At 39.4% G+C, this 12976-nt stretch overlaps 1 protein-coding gene across 1 annotated transcript; it reads left to right on the forward strand.

Annotated features, from left to right (window-relative positions):
• Positions 1-2514: 2514 nt before the first annotated feature.
• On the forward strand, positions 2515-12142 carry LOC135081991 (luciferin 4-monooxygenase-like). Its single transcript, XM_063976741.1, has 12 exons — positions 2515-2662; positions 4362-4518; positions 6895-7102; positions 7542-7740; positions 8080-8202; positions 8681-8855; positions 9319-9459; positions 9908-10036; positions 10602-10685; positions 10827-10973; positions 11378-11543; positions 11848-12142. Exons 1-12 carry the CDS (start codon positions 2649-2651, stop codon positions 11994-11996), a joined length of 1692 nt encoding a protein of 563 aa, XP_063832811.1. The 5' UTR covers positions 2515-2648; the 3' UTR covers positions 11997-12142.
• Positions 12143-12976: the final 834 nt, after the last annotated feature.

Below are 12976 nucleotides of genomic sequence, written 5' to 3' on the forward strand. Positions count from 1 at the left end.
TAGACGAAATTCTATCTGCTCGGCGACCAGACTTTACTTAACTAAAGTTCGCAAGGCCTAATCTGCCTAAGCTGAGCTTTGCATTTTTGTAACTACAGTAGAATCTCGATTATCCGGACTTCGATTATCCGGATATCCGATTATCCGGACTCATTCTTCACAGTTTCTGATTACCGATTTAGGGTCTGGACCCATAAAAACGGAAGGCGCCGCCACCGTAACACGGTATGGAGTTCGTCTTAGTTCATTGTTAAAAGAAATGTATTCACCCAATGGTCTAAAATTTAGATTTTTAGACTCTAAATGATGTATTGAAAACCCTTTCTATTGTAAAAAGTTAATTATTGTTTGATTTTACTTTGAAATCGATTATCCGGATTTTCGATTATCCGGAACACCCCTGGTTTTAATTGATCCGGATAATCGGGATTCTACTGTACTTACTTAAGTAGATGGTCTATTACGAGTTCGATCAAGGGTTTTAAGAAAAACTTTATTTTTAAATATTTGTTTTACTAAAATGAGACAATAAATACTTACTTTTATCTTTATTCACTTCATTTGTTTTCATTAATTTATTTAATTAATTTATTCAAAGAGATAAAGCAGTGTCTTATGTAAATCCTCAAAAAACCTCTTAAAAACCTAAACTAAAGACTTCTATCTACTAGTTTAATAATATACAGGGTGACTATGCAAACAGTTGCAAAATTTCTAGGAGCGACTCAGAACATAATAATATTATTATTCATTTTTCATATTTAAAATTACTTTTAGTATTGGAATAGTATCGAAGCAGTTACAAAATGTTATTTCTGTAATCATACCTAACAAAACAAGTAATACTGAAGACGGTACAACAAGGTTAACACAATGGCATTATTTTATGGTGAAAGTTGCGTAAGTATTTTCAACAAAATGTCTCTCTGTAAAATACCTATTTGATACTAATTTTCCTTGTTGGCGAATTAACAATAGTATAATTTAATACCAATTTCTATTGAGTATACAATTACAAGCGTTATCGCTATCGTTTAGTAGTTATAGTAGTATGTTTTTATGACACTAGATTTCCAGTTTAATTTCTATTCGTTCCGATAATAATTTAATATCAATTTCTATTGAGTATACAATTACAAACGTTATCACTATCGTTTAGTAGTCATAGTATGTTTTTATGACACTAGATTTCCAGTTTAATTTCTATTCCTCCCGACTAATGTCAATTTCTCAACATTAGTTACGTTCAAAAACACTTTGTTAACGGGTAAACGCTATAAAGATTGGCCTACTCCAAGGAAAATCTTTTAACTCGCCTGAAAGAAAATATTTTTCATACATAATGCGGGCTGCGTTCAGTTTGACCTGAACGCTGACCGTCGCAGATCGCATCCAGTCTGCATGACGAATAATACGCGATTGGGTCCCCGTTTCAAATGTAAGACGATTATCACACTGCACCGCGCTCCGCCGCGGTACGCGGGACGACAAATTTAATCATTGTATGCAAGTACCTCAGTTTGTATAGAAAACACGCGCGGCACAACACTGACAACGCGTCTGCGCGCGGGATTTTTTATATGTAGCCACGCGAACCGCGGCGGAGCGCGGTGCAGTGTAATAATCGCCTAAGCACCAGCACAGAATAAATAATAGTAGGCACCAGTCTCCACCAAAACGGAGCGGAGCAGATGTTTTGATTCTGGATTCTGGACAAGTAAAGAGGCTATATTATTAAAGAGTTAACAGAAAATTGGGCTTTTTAACTGAATAATAAAAAAATTCAATTCACTACACTACTTTAACTAATAGTTTTTTAAAAATCCTATTGAAGTTTGTTCAGACACTTAGGTACCTACTACTTAGGCTGAGTTGCACCACCTAACTTTGACCGTAACTATGACGATAACCGGTGCTTTTTGTATGGTGTTTGACAGATTTTTGACGTTTGTTAAAGTTAAAGTAAGATGGTGCAACCCAGCCTTACAGTTTGAATTGCAGAGCCCAAGATAAGCAAGAGGCCTATTATTAAGTACTACACAATTAAATTGATAAGGTGTTATATCTTTGAGTAGCTTTTATCTTTATTAAAAGTACCTATTTATTTACATTTGCACAATTAAAATTAAATGATAGGGCCGAGTTCTGATAAGGAAAAATACTAGTTACGTATCTATAAACCTACACCGTTACTAAAATACAATAATGTGTGTTTGTTAATTTGAAAAGCCTACACCGCGGAACTAGTGAAGTATTTTTATATGGCTGAACCAATTTTGATGAAAATCGGTACCAAAACACAAACAAAATCTGCCGGCACATAAAAACTAAAAAGTAGCATCTGTCGCAATAGCTACTAGGTACCTACTAACTTATTTTTAAATAAAAATAATATTTTCGTGAATAAAGTCGGAAAGATTTTTTTTAAGCAGGCAAAGTCACTAGCTGCGGCTAGTTAGTTTATTAAAGATTAAAGGCAAATAAAAGTTCCTGCAAACCGACACGACCCCGCAATCTACGCGAGTAGGACCCACAATAATAAACAAGTTACAATAATTATGATAACGCATCTTAGAGCTATTAAATGATCATTCTTAATTGTGCTGCCCAAAGAAAAGTGGTGTTTAGTTAAATCAAGACGCTTTACAATGGGGGCTAAAAGGTTAGTGGGTACCTACATTACATTAAATATCTTTACTATTTCACCAACAATAAGTAATAAGTATAAAGTGCTTGTACAGAAACGCCACCATGTCGGTCTGAGTACAGGAGCAAAGCACGAGGGCAATTCCTCTGCTGCAGTGAGGGTAAGGCAGGGATATTTGATATCTCCGAAACTGTTCACCGCTGCATTGGAATACGCCTTCAAACTCCTTGAATGGAAAGGATTCGGCATAAGTAAACATCAACTCACCTTCGGTTTGCCACAATATTGTGGCCATGGCAGATTCGCTGGAAGACCTCGGCACAATGCTCGAAGACCTTAATCGCGTTTCTCAACAGGTAGGCCTTCGGATGAATGTATCCTGATGAAATCATCATGAATGAATAATGATGAGCAAAACGAAGCTTATGTCGAACGTCCAGTGCCCTACCTAGTTTAGGTTGGGAGCTCGATTCTCGCTCGAGATTGTTGACAATGTGTCTACCTCGGACAAACGATTCATCTAGGTAGGTAAAATTTCAAGAATAATAATAATAATAAAAACGTTTATTGCTTTTTATACATAAAAGAAAGAGGTCAATCGTTGAATCCAACTCGGCTAGGCAGCATTCGAGAAGCTAAACAACATTTTTTCGTCCAAAATACTTCAAGCCTACAATCAGTGTGTGTTACCAGTGATGACATACGGTACGGAAACGTGGCCTCTCACTATTATAGGCCTTATAATTATAAGTTCAAAGTTGCTCAGCGTGCTATGGAGAGGGGTATGCTCGGTGTTTCTTTACGAGAAGGAATCAGAAATGAGAAGACCACACATGTAATGCAAATAAATGATTTGATTTGTTCCGTAAACGAACTAAAGTCGCTGACATAGCCCGTCGGATTAACAAGCTGAAGGTGGCAATGGGCAGTGCACATTTACGCAGAACACTGACAGTCGATGGGGCAGCAAGGTTCTGGAGTGGAGTCCATGTACCTACCGGAAAGCGCAGCGACAATCTTATAAAAGTAACAGGAAGGCGCTGGATGCAGGCCGCTACCAACCATCATTGGGGGAGGTCTATGTTCAGCAGTGGACGTCCTATGGCTGAAATGATGATGATGATATTATTTTAACTGGCATAATAAGTGAGCAGCCGTTTGACTTTGAACGGCACTGAATGTTATCGAGTGTCCGATAGGTAATAACTGTACTCACATTTTGTATTAACCAAGTTCAGTTAGCAGACAAGTTTTAAATAGATAGATAGAAAGAGAAAGTGTTTATTTGTCTCAAAATAAAAGTACCTATTCATTTACAATAATTTATAATTATTATTTAGTTGAGTATTTTTTTAAAGATTATGAGTAATTTGTTTTTGCACAAATTAGCCTTCGTGGTAAGCTAAATATGCTTGTATTACGATTGGGTCGAGAGGCGGTGGGATTCGAACCCGCGTTCCTCTGATCTCGAGTCGGCCAGTCCGACCGAACGGTGAATGCCGTTATTAGATACGCGTACGCAATCCTCATCATTAATCTGATGTATCAGTATCAGATTGCGTACGCGATCTACGCGATGCCACACGTCATAGATACTCATGAGACGGAAAATTACTGCTCATAAGATAAAAGCTGACCGGTCTAATGTTGATTGTTTATTAATGCAACAGAAAAAAAAATAGCCTAATATTTTGACTACTGTTTTCAATTTCAGCAAGAAACTACCGCGGTGGATTAACCACTCAGTTTGGTTCTACATTGACGAGCTCGCCTCCAGGGTGGTGGCTCAGACTGGCATTCCAAGTGACAGGTTCCATGTTGGAAAAGTTATACTACAGAGCTTGAAAGATGACCCTAATTTTGTTCTGCAGGTATGACCTAAGCTAAATACGCTTTGTTACGAGTGGTCTTACCACAACAGCGGTTCCGCGAATCCGCGTTCCTCGGATGTCGAGACAGCCAGTCCGACCCCTTCATCGCGTTCAGATATCGTGGCTTATGGTATGTAGGAGGTAGTATCTATGCAAGGGAATGTCTGACTTTAAGGCATAGGTACACTCAACATGCATCTATGGTATTGTATGTGGAGCAGCGTACGACTGAACACGACGCGAAGTGCGATGACTTGAAGGCCCGTTCATCTGCCGCCATTCACTATAACTATGTTGGCAGATGCCCTCAATGTGCGAGGGTGTTTGCCGCGAAGATCGGCTACGTAAGCCACCTTCGGGCACGCTAGTGCCCTCGGTCGGATGGATTATCATCATCATCATGGAAGCGGCACGGGAATGTAACGTCAGCGAGACTTCAGATATGTCATATCATAATAATTATGTTCAATATCCTCCCGTGCCGCTCTCATACATCAACGGTGCAGTCCTGTTGTCCCCCCTGCTTGGCCCCCCTGGGGGAGCCAACAGGATTTCGAAATCCTGTTGTCCCCCCTGGCTAGGGGAGACAACAGGACTGGATTTTTAATCAATGATTTAAGGACTGTTGTCCCCCCTGCCAAACATTATTTAAAAGCCATGTATTTTTATAACATAATTTGTGAAATTCTGAAGTACTTGACTGAATGCCAAATTCCCAAACTGAATACCTAAACGTTTGTTAAATAATAATTACCATTTTGATAAAGAAAAAAATAAGGTGTTGGTGCCGGTACTGACACCTACAAACTTTAAATGTGGCAGGTAGGTTCTAGGATTTTATTTATCTATTTATTTAAGGATAGGAAATAATACGAAGCATATAGGATTTTACGAAATTCCACACATAAGGGGGTAAAACGGACTCCACGCGTACGAAGTTGCGGGCGGCCGCTAGTTGAATCACTGAGCAAGTAATTTGTTGAATTGTATGATTACTAATTTAAAATTATGCAGTTTTAGCGTCATAATCATAATATCGTCCTACCTACTAATATTATAAAAGCGAAAATTTGTGAGTATGGAATAGTATAGATGTTTGATAATCTTTCACGTAAAAACTACTAAACGGATTTTTAGTCAACTTTACAGAAAACGATATTTTTTATACATGAGAAAAGCATATACTTAATACTTCCTTAGCTTTTGCCCACGGCTTTGTCCGCGTAAAATTTTGTCTGTCACAGAACAAAATATAGAGCGTATTCCTGTTTAAAAAAACGGGATAAAAACTGTCCAACGTCCTTTCCCGGGACTCATAACTATCTCTTTACCAAATATCAAAATCGGTTCAATGGTTTATGCGTGAATTCGTAACAGACGGACAGATTGGTAAAGTTACTTTCGCATTTACTCGTATAATATTATTTAGTAGGGATAAATTCATAACGATCTGTTAAAATCAAGTAAAGCAGATTTTGGAATAGTCACAAATATTACTGGTACCAACAACTTATATTTTTTTCGTTTACAAAATGTTAATTATTATTTGACATACGTTTAGGTATTTAGTTTGGCAATATGTCATTTAGTCTGTTACTCCAGTACTTCTTATATGTTACTAAAATATATGGCTTCTAAATACCCAATGTTTGCCAGGGGGGACAACAGTCCTCAAATCATTGATTGAAAATCTAGTCCTGTTGTCTCCCCTAGCCAGGGGGGACAACAGGATTTCGAAATCCTGTTGGCTCCCCCAGGGGGGCCAAGTAGGGGGGACAACAGGACTGCACCCTCAGGCACTATAGGTACCTAATTGCGTTAAGCGCTAGTCCTATAATTGTCGATTTTAAATCGTACCTATGATGAATGTAATACCGTAGTACCACAGATAGTACTCAACTCAGTAACTTACCTATTTAAATACGATCATTGTGCTTATCTTACCAAGCAACTTTTTATCATGTTTGTTTACCTACTTACACTCACCTTTAAAAATTACACTTTATGTAAAGATTTAATCTGGTCTCGATAATACATTATTGTTGGATAGTTACTAGCTGTGCCTTTATCGTTTTGCGAAATACTGGAAACAAGTAGTAAAATTATGTCTGAGAGTGTATTATTTTTTCTAACTTCCGATATAAAATAATGATAATCTTTTGATCCTCACTCAGCACAACATATGTACCTACCTATTCTACCTTGTATCATGCATGTTATGTCTCTTTAAAAGAAGCACTGTGAAGAACTCGACTACCAAGTGGTCCTATAGTTCGTTCGTTTCAACCAAATGACGTCCACTGCTGGTCAAAGGCCTCCCCCAAGGATTTCCACTTCCAGTCCTGTGCTTATAGTCTCTAATTATTATCCACCCAGATCGATGCAGCCTTCGACGTATCAGAAACCAACGGTTCAGTTCTGGAGCGCTCCGTCCGCTGCGCCACCGCCCTCAGGAGCCTGGGGTTCCAGCGAGGAGACGTCATGGTCATCATGGCTCCCAACCACCTCGACCTGGCCATAGCATTCTACGCTGCTCTGTATCTAGGCGTCACTATAGCGGGCATCGACATGACTTTGGGTGTCCGTGCGTAATTTTTTGTTATATGATTTCTACTCCAAATTAAAAATTTGGTTTACTACTACCAATTTACTACATAATCAGCATCATCATTATTTCAGCCATAGGACGTCCACTACCACATAGGCCTCCCCCAATGATTTCCTTATTGACCGGTTGATCGTGCATCCAGCTCCTTCCTGCTACCTTTATGAGCGAAATTGCAACTTTGAGCTTATATAAGGCCTAGTGAGAGGCCATGTTTCCGTACCGCTACGTATGCTCATAAAAGTACAAGGAAGGCGCTGGATGCAGGATCAACCGATCATTGAGCACGTCGTGCTATGGAGAGCTATGCTCGGTGTTTCTTTACGAGATCGAATCAGAAATGAGAAGATCCGTAATGACATAGTCCGACGGATTAATTCGTAATACTGATTATTAAATAATAAATAATCTCTTTCAGGAGAACTTGAAGACACCTTTGAAGTTCTAAAACCGAAACTAATCTTCTGCCAGACAGATAAAGCGTCAGATGTCGAAACAGCTCTACTCAAACAAAATAATACAACTCATGTCATAACATTTGATAAGGGAAGCAAATTCTATTCATTCACTGACTTCCTTGAGGAAAATGCAGATGACACAAGAGTTGAAGACTTCAAGTAAGTACATCTCATTCTCAGTACATTTAGGTACATCTACCATTTTTTTATCAGATCAAGGCAATAGTACCACAGTGATGATCAGGCCGAAGGTGGAAGCGACAGCTTCACCCGGAATCCTCAACCTGGCGAATCCATGAGCATATTATTATCCTTTAAGTGACTATCAAAACCTTCAACTGGCGAAACATACTACATTAACAGCGTTAAAATTAACTTAACCTTGGTAAGATGGTGGTAGCTAGCCATACCGTTTAGATCAAGCCCCAAGCTACCATCAACCAACCCGATCTTCTGAAAAAGGTGGGCTTAAATAATAATAATTGTATCTCCTTCCAGACCAACAGATTTTGACCCAGAAGAAACCGTGGCTTTCCTCACTTCAACAAGCGGGTCCACTGGTCTACCCAAGGCGGCGATAGTGACGCACAAAAACCTGTCACTAGCATTGCCACCGTTTCTGTGAGAACTTTATATTTATTTGATTAATCATCATCATCATCATCATCATCATTTCAGTCCACTGCTGAACATAGGCCTCCCCCAATGATTTCCATGTTGATCAATTGGTAGCAGCCTGCGTCCAGCGCCTTCCTGCTACCTTTATGATGTCGTCGGATTTTATTTGATTAATACATTAGTTTAAGCAAATAATAATGTAACTTCTTTTGCATCATCATCTAAACTCTGTTAACTATTTTGTCTCAAGGGTTAAAAATTTCGTTTGCAACTGCAAGTTTTTACACCAATAGTGCTGAAATATTAATGATATCTTTGTCTACAACAAGACGTAGGTATGATCAAGATTTCAAAATAAACTATTTTTTCTATAACCAATATGGAATGAAACACTTTACTAACCTATTTTATTTTAAACTGTTCATAAGCTTGCCTAGATTAATTTTTCTTTTCTTTGATTTTATCTTTGTTTTACTATCAGGTCCAGATTCACAGACTTCCCAACACCGACAAAACTGTATTTCTTCGTTTCCCCCCTGCAATGGTTGTCGGCTGGTGTACAGTACACCGCGTCGCCTATCTACCGGTATACTCGTCTGCAGACGTCAGCGCCGTGCACCAGGGAACATGCTTATGACATCATCAACAAATATAAGGTAGGTACAGTTTGTGACAAACTCGTAGCAAACATTAAATACCTTTCATGCTTGTTTAAACACCTATTATTAGCCGTGTGGTACTAAAGTCCGGTCGCCGAGTAGATAGAATTTCGCCCCGCCGCGCTCGCGCGTAATTATATTGCTGTCGCGACTGTGCGACGGGCAGCCGCGGGGAGTGTAAGCGATAAGGATGGGTAGATTGGGGTCATTAGAAGAAATTATATCTTCTCGGCGTCCGGGCTTTAGCAGAATAAAACTAACCGCTGCACTTCCCGTGGATGTAGTAAGAGACGATAAAGGGACAAAAATTATAATAATGTCATTCCTTCCGAACTCGTTTGATTAACGTGGGGTGTGTAAGCCAAATCCTCCGTTTGCCTCTGGTGAAATACAGAGGTTTTGCTCCTGCATTGGATACCAAATGCTTGATGACTAACGTGATGATGATGATAACTTTCAGCCCACCACTACACTTACGAGTCCAACTTATATGATGACGCTCGTGGCCGCTGAAGACAGGGCAAAATGCGATTTTACCTGCTTGGACACTATCTTACTAGGTGGCAGCCATGCGCCGACTACACTATTAAACATTCTAAAGGTAAACATTAGTATTTTCTAACACAAATTTTGATTATAAATATCATTCAAAGTAGTTTTGACCTGCAGTAAAAACTGTTTTTGAAACGGTCAAAACCACTTTTTACTCCGAAAATCAGTGTACTGTAAAGTCCGGTCGCCGAGCAGACAGAATTTCGTCCAATGACCCCAAGCTACCCATTCTTATCGCTCGCGTATAATTATATTGTTGTCGCGCTCGCACACTCACTGCGGTCGCACGTCGCACAGTCGCGACAACAATATGGTAGTGCGTGCGAGTGATAAGGATGGGTAGCTTGGGGTCATTGGACGAAATTCTATCTGCTCGGCAACCGAACTTGAGTACCTGCCTTTTTGTAGTTACTTCGCTTATTATTATGTATCTTCTTTACGTCATACAACGATATTCCGTTCCTTAATGTTACTTATGAACAACTAACCCTCCACAGACTATGGCACCGCAAGCAGACGTCCTTAATATGTATGGCATGAGCGAAATAACAGGTCTTGTCATGTCATGGGACGCTGGAGCCCCTATGGGTTCCATTGGCAAAGTCGTGGGGCATGTACAATACCGGGTAATTATAATATTTATCTAAAGTCTGGTCTGGGAGCACGTAGAATTTTGTCCAATGACCCCAAGCTACCCATCCTTATCGCTCGCGCGTAATTATGTTGATGTCGCGCTCGCACACTCACTGCGGGCGCCCGCGCGCCCGTCGCTCAGTCGCGACAGCAATATAATTACGCGCAAGCGAAAAGGATGGGTAGCTTGGGGTAATTGGACAAAATTCTACGTGCTCACAGACCGGGCTTTACACATTAAAAGTTTAGGCTGTTTCCCCTTTCGCGTGTGGTCTGTCATGTTTTTACTACAATCCGATTGAGCTAACTGTGTACCTCGCTGGAATGCGACTCTTCCTCGCACTCACCCGCACACTTCCCCGCGTTTGCCCCGTCCGTAAGAGCGTCGATGTGACATCACGGCTGCCAGGTGCGCAGTTAACTCTATAGGGTAGTACTTAATAGTTGTAATATTTATTTTATTCACTGTGATAAAATAAATATTACAAGTATTATAATATGGTAGCGTTGTATTTTATGTTTGAAAAAGAAGAAACTGTTTTATTTTATTGTTTTCAGTTAGTAGATCCCTCTACATTAGAGGATATTGACGAGCCGAACGTTCCTGGAGAGCTGTGGGTGAAAGGACCTACTCTTTTTAAGGTATATCAGCTTTCAAAACTATTTTAATTAACTCTACCACTAGTGCAAGACAATAATGAGGGCCAGTGCCAATAAGCGCTTGATTTATTTACTCCCTTTACTTGTAACTCCTCTTAACCTAAATTTATTTTTTGGTCCCAGGGTTATTACAACAATCCAGAAGCCACCAAAGAGGCGTTTTCCGAAGATGGCTGGTTCAAGACGGGAGATCTGATACGCAGGGATGCCAATTACAACTTCTTCTTCGTAGACCGTTTGAAAACGCTGCTGAAATACAGGAATCATCAAGTAAAGCAGACACTAGTAACACAATGTCTAAAACACGCTTTATTGCTTTCTTGCTTATAAAAAAAAAAATATTAAGTATGCAGTTTGAACCTCCTTTAGATTTTCAAAATTTTAGTCCCTTTACTGGGTCATAGCACACTTATCACGGAAAGATAAAATATTAACACCATATCGCCTTTAGCGGCGAGGCAAGGCGTTTACGTTACGGTGCGGATAAGTGTGCGTTGCAACTTGCACAATACGGAGTTTCTAATAAAGAATACTGACTGCCTTGAAATGATATGGTTACGATAAGTTTTATGTAAGGACGACTTAGTTCATATTGGTAACTTTTTAAGTATTACTTCAGGGTCTATTGTGTCTCGTCTATGGACAAAGAGTCAATGAATTTGGATTCTTGGCAGATATCGCCCTTGGAAGTGGAAGGGGTGATCCGCAAGCACCCGGGAGTGGTCGACGTGGTGGTGGTGGGCGTGCCCGACGAGGAGTGCGGCGACCTGCCCGCCGCGTGCGTGGTGCCGCGCGCCCCGGGACAACTTACTGCGCAGGAGATCAAGGACTTGGTCAAAGGTAAAGTCCGGTCGCCGAGCAGACAGAATTTCGTACATTGACCCCAAGCTACCCGCACACTCACTGAGGCCACCCGTGTCGCACAGCCGCGGCAGCAATATACGCGCGAGCGATAAGAATGAGCATGCGATCATTGTATGAAATTCTATCTGCGCGACGACCGGACTTAAGGAACATTATACAGAACTCGGCGCAAAGTACTAACTGGCATTTTCTTAAGTTACTTAAACCTTTGTTATCTCATTAAAAAACTAGATAAGTATTTTATTACCAAAATAACTCTGGCATTTTTTTTTTCATTCAGAGAATCTTACGGACACCAAGCAGCTTAGAGGAGGAGTGGTGTTCATGGACCACCTTCCAATGACCGTCTCTACCAAAATAGACAGAATGAAGTTGAAGAAAATGGTGGCCGACATGAAAAAAGACGGACGATTAGTCGTAGAGCTATAACTTAAAATTATAATAGCAAAATTTAAACTGTCTTTTATTGAAAATATTAAAAGCACCAATAACCACGATTTTATCCCTGACCTCAGAAGTCCTAAAAAGCTGAAAGTATTAATATACCTGTGTAACAAGAAAAAAATATTTTTATTTTACCCCCTAAGCCTCATTCTCATTCCATTCCCCATTCAAGGAAATGGGGGATGGAATGACTATCGTTGTTTCCATGGATTCCATGTTATATGAATGAATAGTGAAATATTTTAAAATAGTTATGGGTTTTCCCAGCGACTTACAAAAATAATTTTAATCTCACTTATAATCATTGTAAAATGTTGCCATGACGAACCGTGTATGTGTTACGGTCAAAGTGATAAATGTGAAAATTATGAATAATCGCCGGTTATTATGAATAATTACCGCATTATTTGGTAAATGTGATTAATATGAGGTTATTTATGTGTGTATAAAACTAAATAGGCGGCTTAGGGGTGGCCCAAGGGCCACCCCCGCCGCACCTTAACCTATTTTTCACTTTAAATCAAAACATTATGTTATAGGCATCATGGAAAAGTAATATTATGCAAGAAACATTCCAAACGCATTATGCCAAATTATATTAAATTATGATATCAAAACGTTCAAAACTTTGGCTATACACGAGCACGTACACAAGATGTTGTTCTCTTTTATGAAATTTGTTAGTACTAAGGTTGAATTATTAAATAATCACTGTGAAATGTGATTAATTTATCACTTTTACCGCGACTGTCGGTAATTATTCATAATAACCGGTTATTATTAATAATTTTCAATTTATCACATTAACCGTAACATATGCACTGTGAAAAAGACACAGATTCATGTAGACGTAGAGCCAAGCTTATAATTAGGTAACTTTTCAACTTAACTTGCAAGACAAAACCCTGTAAGTATCTTGCTTGTAAACAGCATTGAATTTAAAGTAACTTGAAAAAATCTAGATG

Source organism: Ostrinia nubilalis, chromosome 21 (genome assembly GCF_963855985.1).
Source record: "Ostrinia nubilalis chromosome 21, ilOstNubi1.1, whole genome shotgun sequence".
Taxonomy (NCBI): domain Eukaryota; kingdom Metazoa; phylum Arthropoda; class Insecta; order Lepidoptera; family Crambidae; genus Ostrinia; species Ostrinia nubilalis.

Excerpts from the sequence above, each read along its gene's own strand:
- LOC135081991 (XM_063976741.1), top strand. Across the intron at positions 9,460-9,907 it reads CACTATTAAACATTCTAAAG|ACTATGGCACCGCAAGCAGA; the intron begins GTAAACATTAGT and ends AACCCTCCACAG. Across the intron at positions 10,037-10,601 it reads TGGGGCATGTACAATACCGG|TTAGTAGATCCCTCTACATT; the intron begins GTAATTATAATA and ends TATTGTTTTCAG.